The sequence below is a fragment of the Panthera onca genome, chromosome F1 (genome assembly GCF_046562875.1).
Source record: "Panthera onca isolate mPanOnc1 chromosome F1, mPanOnc1 haplotype 2, whole genome shotgun sequence".
NCBI classification, from domain to species: domain Eukaryota; kingdom Metazoa; phylum Chordata; class Mammalia; order Carnivora; family Felidae; genus Panthera; species Panthera onca.
In genome coordinates, this window is record NC_138355.1 from 13721462 (window position 1) to 13744583 (window position 23122).

The 23122-nt window shown below is 37.1% G+C and overlaps 1 protein-coding gene and 1 long non-coding RNA gene across 8 annotated transcripts in view; one reads left to right on the forward strand and one right to left on the reverse strand.

Moving 5' to 3' along the window:
- DCAF6 (DDB1 and CUL4 associated factor 6) overlaps positions 1 to 23122 on the forward strand; it is a 134590-nt gene that overhangs the window by 104160 nt on the left and 7308 nt on the right. For 4 of the 7 annotated variants that reach the window (XM_078441159.2, XM_078441161.2, XM_078441162.2 and 1 more), the window contains 5 exons: positions 1073 to 1114; positions 17624 to 17762; positions 19461 to 19617; positions 20263 to 20351; positions 22699 to 22804. In XM_078441159.2, the coding sequence (XP_078297285.1) occupies positions 1073 to 1114; positions 17624 to 17762; positions 19461 to 19617; positions 20263 to 20351; positions 22699 to 22804 (533 nt within the window). The remainder of the gene's footprint in view (positions 1 to 1072; positions 1115 to 17623; positions 17763 to 19460; positions 19618 to 20262; positions 20352 to 22698; positions 22805 to 23122) is intronic. The other 3 variants (XM_078441160.2, XM_078441163.2, XM_060643424.3) reach the window with 1 other exon arrangement.
- On the reverse strand, positions 21254 to 22705 carry LOC144614915 (uncharacterized). Its single transcript, XR_013553226.2, has 2 exons — positions 21693 to 22705; positions 21254 to 21460 (listed from the first exon to the last, which is right to left on the reverse strand). It is a non-coding gene; the product is annotated as an uncharacterized LOC144614915 (long non-coding RNA).

Here is a 23122-nt window from a genome sequence, read left to right on the forward strand (position 1 = left end):
CAATCTTGGGATTAAAAAATAATAAACAAAAGTAGTATGTGTATCCCTTAGTGATATTATACACCGTATTTAGAAATAGAAACCCGTGCCCTTGGAATGAAAGGATCCCGGTCAGGTTTTCTGTTTATATGGCCTCCACATAAACTTTCCACGGTGCCCCAGGGAGCTTACAGTAAACGGTATGATGGCCTGGCTGGTAGCTCTTTTCTTTTGCCAAACCCGAGAGGTTCTTGCTTTCTGGGAAGCGTGTGAGTGAGCTTCCTGAAGAAGTTCTTGCATAGTCTTGGACGTTTTTCGTTGTAGACTCCATTGAGATGTTCTAAAGACTTTCCTGGTAACTAGTAAAAATATTAACCTTGTATGGCCTGTTAACCACTTTTTAAAAAATGTATTTTTCATATGCATAGAAATGTGGTTCCGTTTACCTATTCTGGACCCTGGGGAACATGGCCTTTATTTTTAAAGCCAGAATTCTTTGTGTCCTGTAAATTTGTCACCATCTCTTTACTCATCATTATAATCACTCTCAGTATTTCTAATGATTCAAGTGTATTCTTTGTGAAAGAAAATTACAGAGAGAAAAAAGGTAACAGAGAAAGAACTGGACTCCTAGAGAGTGAAAAGCTCTGTTATTCTTTGCTTGCTTGTTATCGAGTCTATGGTTAGGACAAATGAGTCAGCTCAGGGCTTAATTATTTTTTTCTGAAAGAGCAGCATAGCCCTGGGGAGCATAATGTAGGTGTCGCAGTGGATGGTATTGGTGGTTTGAGTCCCTGCAGTGCCCTGCACTCTGCAACGGGTTAGGTTCTAATCTAGTTAAAGATAAAAGGGATTAAGTGCCAAGTCTTCCTTTCAGTCTAGCTTCAGTGAGTGTCTCTGTTTCCTTAATCTCCTCATATACTTTTAAGTTGAAGGGCATAATCTCACATAATTCCTTAAGTCAGGAGGAGACACAGAAGTTTTCTTAGATCTAGGTGATTAACAGTTGAAGTGGTGACCTTATTAATGCTTTAAATATTTGGTTCTTTGAAGTCTTTGTGAGTGACTTTAGTTATTGTGTTCCCTTCACTAGATTTAATATCAGAGGAACAACAATAGGTGATAGAATAATGAGGTAATTCAGTATGTTCCTTCATTATTTATTTTTTCTTTATGATGAATTTGCCAGGTCCTCCTTTTCCACACCTAACCACCTTTCCTATTAACAGTTAATACCTCCTCAAACTTACTGAACTCTGAGTGCTCAGCCTTGTGAGCAGGTTGCTTTTCACAGACTGTATTTAGCTGCATGCACTGCATGAGAATAGAATGAAGAGAAATTTCCTGTGTGCAGATGTAACTGATACCCACGTCGAGTGTGTCACATGATAAAGTAACTATCATCTGAAAATGATGTACTCTAAGTTATTGGTTACTCATTTTGGATATTTTGTCAAAGGATGCAACTTACTTTTTTTAAAAAAACTTGATTGGCAAAGCAATTAGCCTTAGCAACTTTTTGTTATTATTCAGATATACTCCTTTCCCTTGAAATCAGGAAGTAAAATAAGGACTTGAGTCTAATTCTATGCATAGGTGTAAAATTCTGACTTTTAAGGAAAGCTGTTTTATTAATAAATAGCTTTAATAACTTAATGTCGCACATCAGGATGCTATCTAAGTCTCAGACACTTCTGTAATTTGAAGACAGTGGGGTACATTTTTAAATACAATTTTAAAGTGAGCTTCAATCCCATTATTCTTCTAGCCCAAACCTGGTTTACTGACAAAATCAACTTTGTATCTAATTCTAGGGACACATGTCTGTTACTTACCATTCATTAGTTTCCAAAACAAAGGGGTAATATGAAACATAAAATGGAATTTGTTTAAGGGCTTTTTGATTTTCTGGTTTCTACCTTTCATCTCAAGTACTCAAGGCCAGTTTCTGCTTTTACAGTGAAGATTGCAATTAAAAAGTACCATGTTGCTTTAAACAAGTTACAGAGAAGCTAACAAATTGAAGCGGAGAGTATCAAGAACTAGTAAACAATGGTAAAAAAGAAAATGTGCCTCTTCCCTTCCCTCAGAGCTAATGAGATTAGACAGCTTCTTTACCTCTGTTCTTTCTTTCCTATATGGAGGAAATTTCTAATTACAAGGTAGTTTTTTCCTGACATCGAGCACACATTTAGTCTGCTTCCCCATTAGCAGTTGGGGATGCTCAAGGAATGTAAAGTTCTGCTTAAGATAAGATTAGAAAAATAAAATTAGAAAAACAAAATTATCACACGTTATGATCTGCTCTGCTCATATAGCCAGTCTACGTGAGGGACTGTCCTGTAGTGTTTTGTGAATAGGTCTTAACCCTAATCTGCTGAGATTCTGAATGATAGGTGCCACATTTAATCTGTTTCTTTTAATAATAAATAAAATGGTAATCATCCCTTACTCTTCGCTCAGCTGCTATTACTTCATCACCTGTCACCTGGTCTTCTATTCATATGGCCCTCCAGCTGCTTCCAACCTCTGTCCTCATCACGTCCACTTTCAGTGGCTTTCCGTTGCCTGCAATGTAGAAAACTCCAGCTCCTCTGCCTGGCCTGCAGGGCGCTCTCTGTCATGGCCGTGGCCAGAATTTGCGCAGACTACAGCAGACCTACTGGGAGCGTCTCTGGGTACACTTAATGCCTCTGTTGCTTTATTCACTGTGTGCCTTCGACCTGAAATGCCCTCCTGTCACTGACACCATCATGTCGGCCACCTCATCTCAATATTCATCTTACGTTGCTTCTTGTTGAAACTTTTCCTGGCCCCGTACCTTTCATAGTCCCAAGCAGGACTGAACATTTCTTCCGTGTGCCCTTTATACATCTGTTATGCTGTCTGTATAACACTTTATCGTGTATGTGTATGTGTATATGTATGTGTATATTTCCCTGTGTAAGAAGTAAGCACGTCTGAGGACAGCATAAGAATACATACATGCATATGTAAATAAGAGTTGGGCAAACAAGACACCTTTTTACTAAATTCTAGCTAAGTTTTTATTCATATTTCCTTAGATGATCTGGCTTGTTGTTTTCTTCCTCCGATTTCCTAAACTTGAAATAAATGAAAAGCTATGAATTACAGTTAACCCTTGAACAACACAGTTTTGAACTGTGCAGATCCACTTATATGCAGATGTTTTTTATAAATAACAATGTAAATTTTTGACTTTGATTCTCTTAACATTCCTTACGATTTCCTTAACATTTCTTCTCTCTAGTTTAGGTATACAACATATAATACATACAACATAAAGTATATGTTGCTCTATTATTTCTGTTATCAGTAAGGCTTCTGATCAACTGTAGGCTATTCGTAAGGTTTTTGGAGAGTCAAAAGCTTTATGCAGATTTTTACCTCCATGGGAGTGGGGGTCAGTGTCCCTAAGCCCCACATTGTTCAAACATCAACTGTATTGTTTCAGAGGTCCCACAACCTTCCCACATATTTGATGACTTCCTAGAAAGGCTCACAGAATTTAGGTTCATTTGTAATTATGACAAGAGAAAAGACACATCAGAGTCTGGACGAATCCAAGCATAAGCTTCCAACATTTTCCCAATCCCAGCATGGGCCATAGAATGTTCTCCCTTCAGTAATCAAGTGTATTAATGCTTGCGTAGTGTTTCTGTCCAGAGAAACCTGCGTGAGATTCAGAAACCATTTTTATTGGGGGGTGGTCATGTGGGCACCCTCCACACCAACCACAACTACCTAAATTCCAGACCCAAGAGGAAAGGACGTGTTCACTTTATTTATTACAGACCATCCAGGCAAGCCGGTACATCAGGCTTCAGTGTCCCAGGCAGGCAGAACACTGCAGGCAGCGTTGGACAAGTCAAGTTCCCAGACATCAGCCAAGAGCCAGCCTTGGAAGCAGACTCTTCTGAAGTCAGCAGTGTCAGGCCTGCTGTCCCTTAGCTTTACTAATACGGTTTGAGGCAAAGAACCCAATTCCTCTCCCCCCACTCTCCCCCCCCACAACAGCTCACATAAGCAAATTGTGTCCATGTTTTGGTTTTTTTCCCTTTTTCCTGCCCCCAGAGTGGTCAAGGTTGTATTTACCACAAAGAAAATGTGCACATGAGCATCTGTCGTATTCACTTTCCACGCCGTATAGCCTGGGATTGAGCTGGTGACTCTGGGGGCCGGCTGGGCTGCCCTTTCCACAATGGCTTTGGCTTGGGGCTTCTGGGAGGAAACACCGTGAGCAATCCGAGAACAGCGAGATCTCCTGCACCACAGGAGCACTTCCAGCTCCTTGACGTGGTGGACGAGGAACCTCCAGAAGCTTCTGGGCAGCGTGTGCTTTGTTTTCTTGTTGCCCTAAGAGCCCTGATACTCTACAGTGGTGTCACAAAATTTGGGAAATACTACATTGTGTATATGTCTTTTTAGATTCATGAAACTAACATCATAAAGCCTCTTCAAAGACTTAACAACAAAGAAACCTGTTTAGCTTTGCTTAATCCATTATTTTGCACATTTCACAAACACTTTTTGTGGAACACCTACAAAAATCCCACAATTTGGACAATGCTCTTCCAGTTTACATTCTAAATTGTATCAAGTTCATTAGATTCCTAGACTAGACGACTCTTTCATACCTGCACAGTAAAGAATTTCTTCCAATAGTTTAACTTAAAATTCACCTGCTGTATAATCTGACCGTGTCCTCACGTTCTATCCTTAGTACAGTATCCTTTTATGTTAACCTCCTTTGACTAACTGAATTACTCCTCATGTCATTTAATTCCAGGTTAAATAAATTAGTCCTCTCCTAATCTGGATTAAACCATTTTTTCTACCCTAAAATTTCTTTGTTCCCCCACAGACCATTTTAATGACACCAATAATATCAATTGTATCACTCTAGCTATCTGTGATAGTGTTTTTGTAAAAGGATAAACCATATTGAAAATAATAGGCAAAGTGATTCACATTTTATATTTTTAGTTTCTGTTTAATTTCTCCTTATATTTTAGCCTAGTCCTCTAACTACTAAATGTGTCAACTTGTTTATTTTTTTTAGTAGGGCTTACAGACTATTTCTGATTTTTTTTGTAAGTTTATATATTTATTTTGAGAGAGAGAGAGCACAAGTGGGGGAGGAGCCAAAGAGAGAGAAAATCCCAAGCAAGCTCCACACTGCCAGCACAGAGCCCTGCATGGGGCTCGAACCCACGAATTGTGAGATCATGACCTGAGCCAAAGTTGGAAGCTTAACTGACTGAGCCACCCAGGCGCCCCTGTTTCTGATTTTTATAACTTCCTAATTTAAACTTGGAGTTACCTTAAGAATTTTACTGACCATTTAGAAATAGTTTTCTAGACTATGCAGTATTAAAAATAAAATACAGGGGCACCTGGGTGGCTCAGTCAGTTAAATGTCTGACTTTGGCTCAGGTCATGATCTTGTGGTTCGTGGGTTTCAAGCCCTGCATCAGGCTCTGCACTGTTCGCCCTGAGCATGCTCAGATCCTGTCTCCCTCTGTCTCTGCCCCTCCCCTGCTCTCTCTCTCTCTCTCTCTCTCAAAAATAAGCATTAAAATAAATAAATAAATAAATAAATAAATAAGACTCTTGGGGAAGAGGAAGGAATCAAAATATAAAGTCAGGAATCTAGGTTTTTATTTTCTTAGGTCAGTTATATGTTAGATTCATTGTAGATTTTTTTTCTAGTAAATGCTGTCTCCCAAATAAATGGCTGATACCTTGAGGTGTTTTTGTTTTTATAATGAATCAGTTTTGTGTTTATTTTATCCATTCAATAAACGTGTATGAACCAAACTCTGTGGTAGATGCTGGTAATCTAAGGATAATGAAAATTACAGCCTCCATTAGCTCTTGGTTCAGTGGGATACACAGACACATACAAATAATTATAAAATAGTAATTGTGGCAATAGAGTTTTGCATAGGCACTGGCATTATTAAGGGCTTTTAACCTAATCTAAGGAGGGGAGAATTGTATTTTTTTTAATTCTTGGTTTGTGACACACTGTCACTGTTGACTTATGCTTAGTTCCTTTTCTTTATTTCATTTATTTAATGGTAAGTGAATCTCAATAAACCCAGCACCCAAGCCAAGAACTGAGAGACTACCAGTAACTTAGATCTATGCATACACCTCCCAATTCTGTGCTCCTGCCCACCTCACCAGTGGCAACCACTCTCCTGAATGTTGTGTTGATCATGCCTTACTTTCGAAACAAAAAATTATCCTGAACATAAATGCCAAAACAATATATCACTTAAATTGTTTTACCCACTTTTAAACTTTATAAAAAAGGACATCATACTAGATGTGAGACCAGGACTTGCTATTTTTTTCACTCAACATTATATTAAGATTCACCCATGTTGTAATGTGTAGCTGATGCTCAGTCTGTTTTCTGCTGTATAATAATCCATAATTTATCTCTTTTCCTGGTAACTGGCAGTTGTTTACAGTTGTGCTATTAACAACAGTGTTGGTTTGACCATTCTGAAATATGTGTCCTTGGGTTTTTCTGGGGTACATACCTAGGAATGGAATCTTTGATTTTATAAGTTAGATTGTCTTCCAACGTGGGAGTATAAGTTAATGCGGTCACTGAGTAATCACACTGATCCACATCTTCTTTAAAACTTGGTTTTGTTAGGGTGCCTGGCTGGCTCAGTCTGTAGAGCGTGCAACTCTTGATCTCGGGGTTGTGAGTTCAAGCCTCACATTGGGTGTAGAAATTACTTGAAAATAAAATCTTTAAATAAATAGGGGCCCCTGGGTGGCTCAGTCGGTTGAGCATCCAACTTTTGATTTGGGCTCAGGTCATGATCCCAGGATCGTGGGATTGAGCCCCATGCCAGGCTCTGCACCGAGCATGGAGCCTACTTAAGATTCTCTCCCTCTCTCCCCCACTCTCTCTCTCCCACTCTCTTCCTCTACCCTTCTGCCCCACTCTCTCTCACTTGCTCTCTAAAATAAAAAAATAATAAACTTGGTTTTGTCACTTTTTTTGAATTTGCTACCGTTAGCAAAATTTGGTGTCCAGTGCTATCTCATGGTCTTGATTTTCATTTCTGTATTTACAGAACGAGATTATGCATCTCTCGTTTGTTTTTTGGCCATACCTGGTTTTCTACTGGGGTTGTTTTATTCTTTTTTTAATGTTTATTTATTTATTTTGAGAGAGTGGGTGGGGGGAGGACAGAGGGGAGAGAGACCAAGAGAGAAAGAGAGAGAGAGAGAGAGAGAGAGGGACCAAGACAGAGAGAGAGAGAGAGAGAGAGAGAGAGACCGAGACCCAAGCAGCCTCCATGCTCAGCCAGAGCCTGACTCAGGGCTCGATCTCACAATGTGAGATCGTGACCTGAGCTGAAATCAACAGTTGAACACTTAACCTACTGAGCCAACCGGTGTCCCTCTACTGGTTTGTTTTAATTGAGTTGTTTTTCTTTTCCGTGTTGTCTTAACTTTTATTACTTATTAAGGAATTCTTTATATATTTTTGATACTAATTTGCTATCATTTATAAGTGTGTAAATATTTTTTCTGGTTTGTGATTTGTTTTTTCTTTTTTACTTTAAGCTGACTTGAGAAACCATTCTTAATTTTAATGTAGTTGAATTGTATCATTTCTTTATGCATATAACTTCCTTTTGTTTAAGAAATCCTTACCCTGGATTCAAAAAAATTGAAAATTTTCTTTTAAAGTTTTCTTTCGACAATTTAAGGTGTTAATCCATCTGGAATTGATTATTTATGATGTATATGTGTGCCCATTTAGTTAGCCCTATTTTCCCTGTTCATTTGTTAAATGTTGAATTTCCCCAGGGAGCTGCTATCCTACCTATGTCATATTATAGAATTCCAGATAAACACAGGTCTATATCTGGGCTTTCTGTTTTGTTCCATTGGTCAATTTGTTTGCCCCTCCATCAATACCACGCTCTTTAATTACTCTAGTTTTTTAATCTTAATGTCTTCCAAGTCTCTTCAAGTCTCTTCTCTTTATTTTTCTTTAGAAGGGACTTGGCTATTCTTTGTCTTTTGGTCTGTTTTATGATCAACATATTAAGTTCTACTTATGAGTCATCAGAATATGATAATAGTTGTAATAAACCTGGAAGTAAATTTGGAGAATTAATTATCCTCTCAATATTAAGTTATCTCTACATTTATTTAGGCTGTTTAAAAATGTCTTTCAGTAACAGGTTATTATTATTTTTTTCTGTTTACTTAGAGAGAGAGAAAGAGAGAACATGGGCATGAATGGGGGAGGGGCAGAGAGAGAGGGAGATAGAGAACCAGGGCTTGAAGCTGTGAACCATGAGATCATGACCTGAGCCAAAATCATGAGTCAGACACTTAACCGAGTGAGCCACCCAGGTGCCCCCAGGTTATAACAGGTTATAATTTCCTATGAACAAGTTTTGCATATCGGTTTTTAACTTATTTATAGATACTTTCATTTTTGTTACCATTGTAAATGAATTTTTTTAAACTTATGCCTCCCTTTTTTTTTTAAACTCATACTCTGTTGATAGTTTGTTGCTGGTGTTTAGAAATGCAGTTGATTTATATAATGATCTTATATCTACCCAAGTGTTTTTGTGTTATATTTATTAGTTAGCATATAAATTCTTTTAAGCTTTTTTATGTAGACAGTCATATCGTTCCAAAAAGGAGTTTTCTTTCCTCCTTTTCATTCTTATTGCTTACTGGGTATTGGTTAATGAGGATAGTAAGAATCATACCTTGCTCCCGATTTTGAAAAAAGTGCCTACACGAGTTTATTTGTACTGGTGTTTCAGGGGTTTTGTAGATACCTCCTATGAGGTTAGGGGGCTTCCCTACCTAGGCTGTCCTAGTTTACTAACAGTTTTTATCATGAACGAGTATTGATTTAATCAGTCACCTAACTCGTCATCTATTGAGTTCTATTTTTTCTCCTTTAGCCAGCTAATACACTTACAAATGTTCTAATATTAAACAGCCTTTAACATGTGTCTTATGACCCAGAACGTAGTGTATATTGATGTACGTTCAACTCGAGAAGAATGTGTATTCTGCTGTTGTTGCATGAAGTAGTCAGTAGTTGTCCATTATATCCAGTTGATCAGTTGGATCAACTCAACCAGTTGTTGAGTGCAGCTATGGCTTTACTGTCTGCCTCCCGGATTTGCCCCTTTCTGAGACAAAGGTGTTGAAGCCTCCCAACGACAGTAGTGGATTCGTTTATTTCTCCTTGCATTTGTCAGTTTTTTCCTCATGTGTTTTGACCCTCTCTAGATAGGCACATACACATTGAAGATTGTTCGTGGAGAATTGACTCCCTTGATGTTATTTAATGCCCTTCTTTATCCCTGATAACTTGGCTTACTTTGAAGTCTGCTCTGTCCAAAAGAAATATAGTTAATCTTGCTTTCTTTTGTTTAGTATTTAACATGGGATATTTTTCTCCATACATTTACCTACTTTTAATCTCTTTATTTTTTTAATTATTTATTTTTAAATGGATTTCTTTATTTATTTTTAAGTGGATTTCTTGTAGACAACAGATAGCTGGGTCATATTTTTTGATCCATTCTGATAATCTGTTTTTTAATTGGTGTAATTTAGAACATTGACATTCAAGGTGACTATTGATATAATTGGATTAATGTCTAGCATATTCATTATAGTTTTCTATTCTTTGTTCCTATTTTTTGTCTTTTCCTTTTTTTCTGCCTTTTGTGGTTTGAATTCAGCATTTTATATGATTCCATTTTCTCTCCTTTCTTAACATATCAGCTACAATTCTTTTTTAAATCTTTTTTAGTGGTTGCCGTAGAGTTTGCCGTGTACATTTACAACTAATCCAATCCACTCTCAAATCATACTACACCACTTCACAGGTAGCATGAGTATTATATGATAACAAAATCCTGATTCCTTCTTGTGTCCCTTGTATCATTGCTGCCTTTCATTTCACTTTAATATAAGCATACATAAGCATATATACACATAAGATATATTACATCAACGTACATAATGGAATACATTATTGCTATTATTATTATTTTGAAGAAACTTATCTGTTAGGTAAACTAAGAGTAAGAAAAATGAAAGTTTAGGGGTACTTGGGTGGTTCAGTTGGTTAAGCGTCTGACCTCGGCTCAGGTCATGATATCATGGTTTGTGAGTTTGAGCCCCACGTCAGGCTCTGGACTAACAGCTCAGAGCCTGGAGCCTCCTTCGGATTCTGTGTCTCCCTCTCTTGCCCACTTACAATCTGTCTCTCTCTGTCTCAAAAGTAAATAAACATTTAAAAAAAATTTTTTAATTAAAAAAATGAAGTTTTTATTTTTAATCTTCACTTATTCCTTCTTTGATGTTCTTTGTTTATATAGATCCATATGTCTGATTTATATATTTTTTCTTCTCTATAACAATTTTGCAAGGCAGGTCTACTGGCAACAAATTCCTTTCCTTTTATTTGAGAAAGTCTTTATTTCTCATTCACAAGAAGGATCATTTTGCAGGGCATAGAATTCTAGGTTGGTGATTTTTTTTTTTTTTTTTTTTTTCCTGTCAGTGCTTTAAATATTTTACTTTGTTCCCTTATTGCTTCATAGTTTCTGAGGAGAAATTGGATGTGATTCTTATTTTTTTTTCCTCTCTAGGTAAGATGTTTATTTTCCTCTGGCTTCCTCCAGGATTTTTTTAATCTTTGATTTTCTGTATTTTAAAAATGATACGCATAGGTATAAGATTTTGGTTTTGGTTTGCTTTGGGTTTTTTTGATTTTGTTGTTTTCTGGGTTTTTTTTTGTTTTTTTGTTTTTTGTGTTTGTTTTGTTTTGTTTTGGTATTTATCCTGCTTGGTGTTCTCTAGGCTTCCTGGATCTGTGATTTGGTGTCTGACATTAATTTGTAGAAATTCTCAGTCATTATTGTTTCAAATATTTCCCTTCTTTTTTTTCCTCCACCTTCTTGTATTCCCATTACGCTTATGTCATATCTATTTAGTTATCCCACAGTCCTTGAATATTTGGTTTGATTGGGTTTTTGTCCAGTCTTTGTTTTCTTTGCTTTTTGGTTTTCAAGGATTCTATTGATATATCCTCTAGGTCAAGGATTTTTCTCAGTCATGTCCAGTCTATTAACAAACCTATCAAAAGCATCCTTCATTTCTGTTACAGTGCTTTGTTTTATCTCTGGCATTTCTTTTTACTTCTTTCTTAGGATTTCCAGCGTTCTGCTTACATTGGCCATCTGTTCTCGCGTGTTGTGTACCTAATCCATTAGAGCCCTTCATTAATTATAATCAAATCATAATTGTTTTAAATTCCTGGTCTGATAATTCCAACATCCCTGTCATGTCTGGTTCTGATGCTTTCTCTGTCTCTTCAAATGTGTATAGCGTTCTGTGTAAAAGGAACTGCTCTAAACCTTTAGCAATGTGGTTGTAAGGCGTGGGGGAGAGGAAGCATTCTTAATCTTATGATTCGTTCTCAGTCTTTTAGTGAACATACATCTCTGGACTTTGCAAGTGTTCATTAGGTTATTTTTTTCTTTCCCTTTAGGTGGGCTAGGATGACCAGGGTCATCCTGTAGAGAGCTGTAGTTGGCTATTTCCCTCCCCTAGGTTAGTTGGACTCTGATAGTGCCCCAGCACATTGGACTCTGGTTAACTAGTTTCCACTAAGAGCAGACCTTATAAGAAGAAGAGAATGCTCTGGCATATTTCAGAATACTTCCTCTTACCCTCTCCCTGCCAGAAACTCAAGGGGATTTTTCTCCAGTATTTAGTGTGGCAATCTGGTCTGGCTCCTGGAGGTAAATCTGAAAATTTTGGGGGTGGGGGGCACCCTATGACTGGGTTCCCCTGGCGTTTTTAACTCTTAGAGCTGTCCACACTGAGCCTCCAGCAGTCCCTCAATCACAGTTCAGGTGTTCTTACCTTCAAGTCTCTTCTTTGCTAAGCTATGACTCCCTGTTTGCCTGTTTTTCTCTCCAGTCTTAGGGATAGCAATTTGCCCTGTGTCCTCCCCTTGGATCTTGGATCTTACAGATCCAAGAAGAGTTGTTGATTTTTCAGTCTGTTCAGCTTTTTACTTGTGAGTTTGGAGTAAGGACTTTCAAGATCCTTACATACAGAACTGAGTTAAACAATCTTTGTATTCCTGGGATAAACCTAACTTGATCATGATGTATTATCTTTCTGATACATTGGTGGATTTGATTTGCTGATATTTTGCGAAGGATTTTTGTATCTATATTTGGAATGAAATTTTTTTCTTATATTTTCCTCATCCTATTTTTGGTAAAAAGTTACACTAAACATAAGTAGAGAAAAATATTTCCTATTTTTCCTTTCCCTGGTAGAGTTTGTATAAGGTTGGAATGATCTTTTCTTTAAAAGTTTAGTAGATTATACCTATAACACCAGCTGGACCTAGTTTTTTTCTTTTGGAGATGGTTTTTAAGTATTATTTTACTTCTTTAATAGCTGTAGACTATTTGCATGATCTCTTTCTTCTTTAGTCAGTTTTAAGAGGTTTTTAAAAAATGTGTCAATTCATCTAAGTTTGGAAATTTGTTATTATAGTATTTTTATTGTCTATTTCATTTCTACTGTCTTGAGTTATAATGACCTTTTTATTCATAACATTATTTATTTAAACCCCCTTAATTTTTTCTTCATCGTCATGGCGGAACTCTATATTGTTATTCTTTCTGTTTTTTATTTCTCCTTTTTCTCTCTTTATCATTTCCTTTCTTCTATTTTCTTTGAGATTACTTTATAGTTTTTTTTCTTTTTTTTCTAAATTAAAGTTGTAAAAATTTAGTTTTTTTTTTCATTAACATCTGACTTGTGATCAGAGAATGTAGTTGGTGTTAGATGCATTCTTTGAAATTTGTAGAAACTGCCTTTGTGGCCTTGTACATGTCAAATTCGTAAATCTTTCATGGGCCCTTGAAAAGAATATTACTCTAATTTTTAATGTGGAATTTCATATGTGACCATTAGATCAAGACTGTTCATTGTGTTAAAATTTATATCTTTGCTGTTTGTGTGGTTTTGTCAGCTTGACTTACAAAGTAGCGAGAGAGGTGTGTTAAAGTCTTCACTGTATTGGAAGATTTGTCTCATTCTCCTTGCAGTTATGTCATTTTCTTTTAAAATGCATTTTTGAGGCTACTGAGTGCATATATGTTAAATTGTTATATCTTCCTGGTAAATTGAACTTCTTATGTATTAGTAATCGTCTCTATTCTTAATGCTTTTTATCCTCATCTAATGCTTAATGCTTTTTATCCTCATCTGTTTTGTCTGATATTAATGTAGCTAAGCCACCTTTCATTTGATTAGTATTTGTGTAAGACCCTTTCACTTGAAGCTTTTCCTTGTCCTCATACTTGAGGTGTATCCTAGACATTCTCTTTTTTCTCCATTGGTGAATTTAGTCTATTTAAATCTACTATCATTATGGCTGTATTTAAACTTTCCAACGTCTTCTAATTATCCTGTTTTATTTATTTATTTTTTTACTTTCTTGCCTTTTTTGGAATTAAGGTTTTTATCCTTTTTTTTGGTTTTGCCTTTTTCTTTATTTTTTTTCCCATTGGGTTTGGATTTATACTCATTATTATTATTTTACTGTTCACTTCTGAAATTGCATATGCTTATTTAACTTTATAATGCCTTTTATGACTTTTAAACTGTGCTCCAAAACTAGCCTAAGCTCTTATAAAAGAATAGCTGATATTCCCCCAAACAACTTTGCAAATGGTAGGCTTTTAATAAATATTTGTTTGCTGATTGGCGTTCTTCATATGTATGTGTCATTTTGATTTTCATTTGATCAAATTTGCAAAGTAATAAAGTACAAATGATTTTCAATGACCAATATTTTTTCAATGTTTCCTGTGAAATATCCTCTAGGAAAGTTGTTTCAGTGTATTCTTTCTAAGATCATTTCTTTAGAAATGTCAGCTGAGTTGGACATTACCTGATTGTATATGTAGATATGGCATCCACAGTTACTTTTTATTCTCTAATTTGAAATTTCTGCACTTGAAGCTTTTTCTCTTAGATAGTTTTCCTGTAGTGACATGGTGGCAGGTGCCCTAATTTTAGATCAGAACTATATAATACAAACCATATAACTTGACATCCAGATTTTGAAATCAGGATGGTCAGATCAAACAAACACTAAGCAGTAAATTAGACCATATTCTAGAGCTAACTTTTAAATGAAATGAACATTTTTGATCCGGTACTGTCTTTACTAGTTCTTTATTATTACCACTTCATTAATCATTTAGCTTTATAACTTTGCCCACACATTTTGTTTTAAGTAATTTGAGCTTCTATCTAAATTCATAATTTGTCATATAATTTATTTTTCATTTATAGCTCTGAGGCCCTTGGTTTGTTGGCAAGGTCATTGCTGTTTCCACTGCTACCTGATATTCTGCTTTGTTAGCAAAAGAGTCTTTTTCTTTATTGGTTTTTTGCTAATCATATATTTTTAACTGATTCAGAGTGACTTTTCTTCCAATTCAGGAAAAAAGAAAGATCCAACATATTAATTGTGGGTTTTTTTTGAGAGTGTTTGAGAGCTCCCAGTCAGAAAATCGTAATAAGCTAAATATGTCATCTTTTTGCCTGGCAGTTTCTAATTATATCTGATTCTAAAATGTTATGTGTATCCCTGTGCCCCCTTTTATTAGATATACAAAGCATAGGATAAAGTTTTTAAAGCACTTTTAAATAAGCCTGTATAACTTATGGTATATCCTTTTATAAAAAAGAAAATACCTTTTTATTATAAAAGTGGGAGTACAAAATTGTTACATAATTGTTTTAAAAACGTGTTACAGGGGCACCTGGGTGGCTCAGTCGGTTAAGCGGCCGACTTCGGCTCAGGTCATGATCTCGCGGTCAGTGAGTTCGAGCCCCGCATCGGGCTCTGTGCTGACAGCTCGGAGCCTGGAGCCTGTTTCAGATTCTGTGTCTCCCTCTCTCTGACCCTCCCCCATTCATGCTCTGTCTCTGTCTCAAAAATAAATAAATGTTAAAAAAAAAAAAAACAAACGTGTTACAATTTGGTGTCCGTTTTCTAGGCCCTTTCTATGCATATATAGAATTTTTTCTCTAAGAATTATTCATTAACCTATGTTACAGTTTCGGCAGTATAATACCAACATTATTCATGTGGTTATTTTATGGATCTTCCTTATCTTTTTTAATGGTGGTGTAAATATTCCAATGTATGGATGTAACATTATTTAATCTATCCTTTCCACATAAAATTTAGATTATTTCCAATCTTTCTCAAAGTAGTACAGCAAAAACTTATATTACACATATATATGTATACATGTATATATGTTTGTATATTTGCTTAAGTTTTGTACAGTATACATTCTTTAAAAGTAAAATTGCATCAAAGCAAATTCATTTAAAATTTTAATAGATACTATTTAATTTGTAGTGAACAGGAACTCAGTATATTGCTGGTGGGAGTATAACTTGGTGTACCCACTTTGGAAAATTGTTTGAAAGTTTCTATTAAAGGTGAACATATGCACATGCTCTGGTCCGGCCGTTTTACACCTAGATATATACCCAGCAGAAATAGGTACATAGGTTTGCCAAGGACATGAGCCGACACTGATGGTAGCACTAACTCAGTAATCAAAAACTGTGAACAGCCCAGTGTCCGCCAACAGTTGAATGAATACATAAGTTATAATATATTTATAAAGTAGTAGTTGACAGCAAAGGGGATGAGTTACTACAGCGAAATAAGACAACATGGATGAATCTTACAAACATAATGTTGAGCTAAAGAAACTAGACACAAAAATATATCTCCTCTGATTCCATTTAATTAGTGTTCACAAACGTGCAGAGGTCATTCATACTGTTCGAAGTCAGAATAGTGGTTTCCTTTAAGGGCAGAGCGATGGTGGGAATGAAGCACTAGGAGAATTCTGGAACTCTGGTTATGCTCTGTTGCTCCATTCTGGTGCTGGTTACATGGGCTTGTTTCATTTGTGAAAATGCATTGTGCTACACACTTAGGATTTTATGCCTTCCCATGTATGTGTTCTTCAATGAAAAATTTGCAGTGAAGGAGTTCACTCTGTTTTTGTTATATATATAGAACCACTTCCAGACCCCTGCCATAGCGTTTGTTTTCTGTACTCCTGGCAGTCTGGTAGACATTAAAATCTTTTTGATCTGGTAGATGTACAAAGAAGTCAGTTTTTTTTTTTTAATGTTTTTATTTATTTTTGAGAGAGAGAGACAATGTGAGCAGGGGAGGGGCAGAGAGAAGGGGAGACACAGAATCCGAAGCAGGCTCCAGGCTCAGAGCTGTCAGCACAGAGCCTGATGTGGGGCTTGAACCCACAAACTGGGAGATTATGACCTCAGCTGAAGTTGGACACCCAACCAACTGAGCCATCCAGGCGCCCCTCAATTTTTTTTTATTTTTATCTTATTATAAGTGAGTCTCGGTATCCTTTTGTACATTTGCTGACTATTCATTTCTTCTATAGTTTCCCTGCTCCTGTCCTTTGCCTATTTTTCTGTTGCAGTGTTCATTTTTCTTACTGATTTGTAGAACTTTTTGGTCTATTACATGTCAAAATAGAATATTTTTGAGAGAGATGGGGAGACAGAGAGCAAGCTGGGGAGGGGCAGAGAGAGAGGGAGACACAGAATCTGAAGCAGGCTCTAGGCTCTGAGCTGGTCAGCATAGAGCCTGATGCAGGGCTCGAACCCACGGACTGCGAGATCATGGCCTGAGCTGAAGTCAGACGCTTACCCGACTAAGCCACCCAGGTGCTCCAAAAGACAGTGTTTTGAATAACAAAACTAACAAACTTACCAAGTATATCATATGTTAGGAAAAGTTTCTTCTAATAATTAAATTAGCCTTAAAGAGAACCCATTATTCTTCAGTCTCCAGCTCTGTAACCAGCTCAGTTCTGAGGAGAGGAGAGTCTGCCTCATTAGCTCCAAATCTATACTCTAATATGGACTCCATATGGAATAGAATCCATCCGAAAGTCCTTGTTTTATTGTATATATATATTACTGTTCTCTTTTTTTGACTAGTCTGTTCTTTGCTGGGAACATCGTGAACAAACACTCAAAACAAGTTTACCCCCTATTATATGTTACCCTTTGTTTCTCCTCGTTTCTCTTTATGCCTTTACATTTCCTAATATGGAGAAGAAAAATGATACTGAATAGGATTTGTTATATTTGTAATAAGTTGCCTATTAATTTTGTCTATATTACGTTTTTACAAAATAGCCCTTTCAAAAGCAGTGTGCCGCATGCGATTTCCTTTACTCTCAACCAGTACCAAATTTCTAAGTGATCTTTTCACTAAAATATTTTTAGTAACTCGACTAGGCTGATGTAGTCTCACTGTTGTGTTTGCCTTTTTATGCTTCGGTTGGGGATGCCCTATTGAGATAATGTTCAGTTTAAATGTTTTCTAGACTTTACCGTATTTTAATGTTCCTCGTTTTCACTCTGTAGTGGCCTGTGGATTTTTGTTTTTCATTTATTTTTGTTTTTTCTTTTAATATGGAATTCGTAGACGCTCTGCTGTTGCCCGCATTCAGGAGTTCTTCAGGCGGAGAAAAGAAAGGAAAGAAATGGAAGAATTGGATACTTTGAACATTAGAAGGCCACTAGTAAAGATGGTTTATAAGGGCCATCGCAACTCCAGGACAATGGTACCAAATGCTCATGGCACTCTTTGGACAAATTGCAGATTCAGACTGGGAATGTTTTTCCATAACGGTGATCTTCCTATGTTGCCAGTGTGCTTCCAGGATAGCGTTATTGTACCTGAGCAGTCACCTCTTTACCCAAACTTGGTTCTTTTAGTCCTAGAATATATTGCCAGACACTTACTGTTTAAAGAAAACTCTGCCCTACTGAGGAAATATTGTAGAATTGAAAATTTTTTAGCTGGTACAAGTAACAGTTGTGTCTTTCTTGCTTTCTCACACTTGCTGTCTACCGGCCTAGTAGATTTTTTTTTTGTTTTTAGCTTGTATTAGCACCCTTTGTTGGTTTGGAGAGGAAGATTTAGATATATGAAATCCAGGCTCATTGCAAAATGTAGTCCAGTGACTTTAATTACAACTCTTAAGATTGACAAGTGAAGATTTGCTTTAGTCACTTTGTCTCTCTAGACTTTAGTGTCCGCCTTTATGAAATAAGAATAGACCAGATGATCTCTAAGATCTGTGCAAGTCTTACAATCCACAAGTCTATATACCCAGTGTCATATTAAGAAGATCTTGCAAGATGATCAGCATAACTGTTAACTCTGAACCATTCATATTTAGAAAGGGTTGTCCTCATACATTCATTGAGTTATCCAAAAGTACCTATAGAATTAGTTTTAATCTACTCTTCAGAGTAAAGGCAAAAAGTTACATTGTGGGAATACCTGCTCATTCGGTAGAATGTGTGACTCTTGATATTGGTGTCCTGAGTTCAAGCCACACGTTGTGTGTAGAGCTTCCTTAACAAAAAAGTTATTTGGGGTAGGGAGATAATTAGCTCTCTCTGTAGGTATCCTTGGTAGTATCGATTTAATCATTCTAAACTGAATGCTTATTATCAATAGAAGCGATCAGTGCACACTTCTTACACCTTGTGGTTAAAATTTTAGATGAAAACCATTGGGGATAGGAATGAAAAAAAAGAAAAGTAAATATAACAGTAGCGCTAAGCAACAACAAAACTGGCTTCCCCTTTTGTTTTGGCAAAAATAGCAAAGTGGCAGCTACTGATGAAATGATCGAAAAAATCCTGAACTACAAAGATTTTTGGATGGTTTATTCAAAATCATCCATATGGCGTCACAACCATTCCAGTATGTCCTATTCCTTTGTCTCGTTGCTTCATAAAAGTAAATACGCTATATCCTTTCTCAGTTGCGGGAGAATAGCTAATAAAAAGATTGGTACTTTTTGTTCTTTTATCATAAAGCAAAATAGAAAAAGGAACTATTCGTTTTTTTCTATGAACTGTTTTTATTATGAACCTAAAATGGAACCATTTTTGGAAAGGTCAGCAACATATATAGAAGTTTCCATTACACTGCCCAGTCCCAGAAATCCCATTCATTCATTTAGCAGTTACTAATTCAGCACCTAGTGTCGCCAAGTACTGTTTTAGGCCCTATAAATACAGCATTGAACAGAGCAGAATCTCTGTGTTCATGGGGAACTTTTCATTACTTAGTGCCATATCATGCTTGCTGAAAAATCTGTATCATTTTTAAAGTAATAGAAGACAAAGATTCTCTTCTAGTTTTTTATTATTTTCTAATATTTTCAGTTGCAGAATAGAATAAGTCTTTGTTTTAATAACTCTGATTTGAGTTTTCTTCTTATTTCCTTTTTCTAAACCCTTAGATAAAAGAAGCCAATTTCTGGGGTGCTAATTTTGTAATGAGTGGTTCTGATTGTGGCCATATCTTCATCTGGGATCGTCACACTGCTGAGCATTTAATGCTTCTGGAAGCTGATAATCATGTGGTAAACTGCCTGCAGCCACATCCGTTTGACCCAAGTAAGATGGCCGTTTATAAGGCAAAGGCTAGAAATCTGTACATCAGCTCCAGTTTTGTGCTAGTTTTTAATATAAAAATAATGCATATTATCCTAGAAGGCAGCCACTCGAGTCCGTTATGACTCTCATTGGGTTTCAATCAAAAAACACTTAGAACCTCCTTTTGACAGAAAGTATGGGGAGATAGTTTATCCTGCTAATATTTCCTCTAAGTATTATCAGTTGCAAGAGCTTTGGCTGACTGAACTTTGCATTACTTCCCCAAACTCAATCTCCAAGCCTTTTTAGTCTTCACGTGGCCAAGTTAATGTACCAGAACGAGAGAGCTTGGCTCGTTCTTGCCTTCTATTTGACACTGCCCACGTTTCTCATAAAAGAGCGATGGAAAAGAAAGAAATTTGAGTGATTTCAAGATAGTCTTAAAATTATATTCCAGGGTAACTTTTAGAAAATCTTCAGAATCATATTTTCAGTTAACAAATATATCAGTACAATTTCCATTCCAGCTCAGTTTTGCTGTACATGTACATATGTGTATATGCATATACATACATGCGTATATATACATGCATAATATATAACACATATGCATGTCTTAATGGCTTGTTTTTATGCTTTATATTAATATGCACATTTTATTTCTAGTTCTAGCCTCATCTGGCATAGATTATGACATAAAGATCTGGTCACCACTAGAAGAGTCCAGGATTTTTAACCGAAAACTTGCTGATGAAGTAAGTTTTTTACTTCTACTTATTATAATGAGTGTATGTCACTTTATTCCTGAAATGCTTTCTTAAGAAGACTCCCATCAGCTCATTATTAGTTGGTAACATAAACAAGTTTATTTAATTGAGGAGGTCGAATTTTAAGAAAAAGAAGCAATAACATGCCTATAATACTAGAGAAGTAAAAATCAGGGTATTTTGATAATTGTAATACTGTTCATCGGTAATACCAGATTAAGTGTATTATAGTTTAAGAAAAACAGATTGACTGTGCTTTTGCAATGAAGAGTCATTTAAAAAACCTTCTGTCCTTTTAAGAAAATAGTTTTACTCTGGCTGTCCTCCATAATCACAGCCAAATAAGTAGCAGAACAAATGACTGGAGAATCTTTTCCTTTTTGTTATATTTTAGATTTCTTCAGCTCCTTGTTAAACCAACAGCTTTCAAGCTGGGTTGTGTGAAGCTGTAGGTTTTTTGTGGGATGAGAAGAGGGAAGGTGGATGACACAAACACTGAATTCTGGGCTTTTCCTCCCTAACTTCAGCTGGGGTTTTTATTAGTGGGTTTTCATAGAAGATTTCTTGTGAAAATAAGGGTCCATGGCATTAATCAGTCAGCTCCTGACTGATTGGTTGAGTTTCTGTGAGTTTCTGCATTCTGTGAATGCAGCTCAAGTAGATGCTGCATTCTCTTAAAAACATAAAGTGAGGGTCCATTACTGAGAAATGTTAGTTAGAAAGCCAGAGCTCTAGACCGGGGTTGACAGTTCACGGCACAGTTCCCACATCTGCTTTCTAGTAGACATTTATAACTTCTATGTCAGGCACAGTGCTGAATTTTTTTTTTTTATTTTTATTTTTTTTAACTTTTTTTTATTGTTTATTTTTGAGAGAGAGAGAGAGAGAGAGAGAGAGAGAGAGACAGAGCGCAAGCCGGGGAGGGCAGAGGGAGAGGGAGACACAGAATCCGAAGCAGGCTCCAGGCTCTGAGCTGTCTGCACAGAGCCCAACGCAGGCCTTGAACCCACAAACTTGCGAGATCATGACCTGAGCCAAAGTCGGATGCCCAGCCGACTGAGCCACCCAGGCGCCCTAATGAATTTTAAAAAATAAACCTTCCCGGGCACCTGGGTGGCTCAGTCGGTTAAGCGTCCGACTTCGGCTCAGGTCACGATCTCATGGTCCATGAGTTCGAGCCCCGCGTTGGGCTCTGTGCTGACAGCTCGGAGCCTGGAGCCTGCTTCAGATTCTGTGTCTCCCTCTCTCTCTCTGCTCCTCCCCTGTTCATGCTCCGTCTCTCTCTGTCTCAAAAATAAATAAACATTTTAAAAAATAATAAAAATAAACCTTCCCTCAGAGCTTTTAGGCTGGTGGGAAAGACAGACTTGTGAGCAGTCAGCCAGAATGTAGGGAGGCACACAACACAGTGTTCTGGAAGCCTGTGACAAGGAGCAGAGGTGCTTATAAATGGGGTAGATGGGATGGGGGAGTCTTTGCAGAGGAAGTACAAATTGGACAGAGTTCACCAGGCAGACAGGGAGCTAAGGAGCACTTGAGATGAAGGATCAGCATGTTCCAAGGTGTCCTAAGGTAGGTAAGTAACGAACCAGGGGTGAGTGGGTAAGAAAGCAGCTCCCTGGGGCAAGATTATAAAGGGCCCTGGGGGTGCCCCATGAGTTGAAAGTGTGTAAATCGCTGGGGAACCATTGATGACATTAGCATCTTTCTCTTACTCTCATGCTTTCCTTTCTTTCTTTTTTCCTTTGCCACACGCTTTGCGGTTCCCTCTTTCTTTTTCCCCCTTTGCTCATGACTGTATAGTAGATTCCTAGGTGTTTATGGGTAATCATTTAGTCCTGTTCTTGGTACTTAAGATACAATTCATTGGTAACTCTTAATCCAAAACTTTATTTTTCAAGGTTACTTTGCCTCAGTCCAGGTAACGTTTTCTCCAGAGATCCAAATGACCCAGGGATAGTAATTTCACACCCCTCCGTCACTAAGAGCATCAGCTCTGCCGTAGGGGAACATAATGAGCAGATACAAGGTAGACTGCTCGGGGAAACAAGTTACAAGAAAAAATTCATTGAATTCTTGAATGTTTTAAGTAGCCTCAAAGTGTGACCTTTCTCTTTGCTGCCAGTTGAAAGAGTAGCGTTCTGTGATGTTCCTCCCTCACTGCAAGTTAATTACCTGGCATCGAGTAGCCTTAGGGTGGAAATATACACAGCGTACATGGAAAGAATGAAGTAATTCCTCTTAGGACGTGCTAATTTTTTTACTGTTCTCCTACTCTTCATGGGAACGTGTAGTTACTTCATTGCTTCTGACCTGGTTGTTTAACTTGCCTCAGGTTATAACTCGAAACGAACTCATGCTGGAGGAGACTAGAAACACCATCACAGTCCCAGCCTCTTTCATGTTGAGGATGCTGGCTTCACTGAATCATATCAGAGCTGGTAAGGACTGTCATTGTATTATTCGAACCATTGTTACGTTTGAAAAACATGCTGTTATTTACGATCTGCTTCAAAGTGATTTGGACAGTTTCCTTTAACCACAAAACGAGGGCAATGTAATTCCCGAGCTAGGGGTTCTGTGAACCCTGGATCTTAGTACAGTAAACTTACTTCCTCATGAACCAAATTTATTGAAAAGCGTCCAGATGAAAAGACAGAGTCACTTAAAAACTTCTATCAGCTGTGCTTCTCTTCTCAGGGTGGAGGATCACACCGTAAACCTTACGCTAGGTTCTACAGTAAGGTACCCTTTCATGG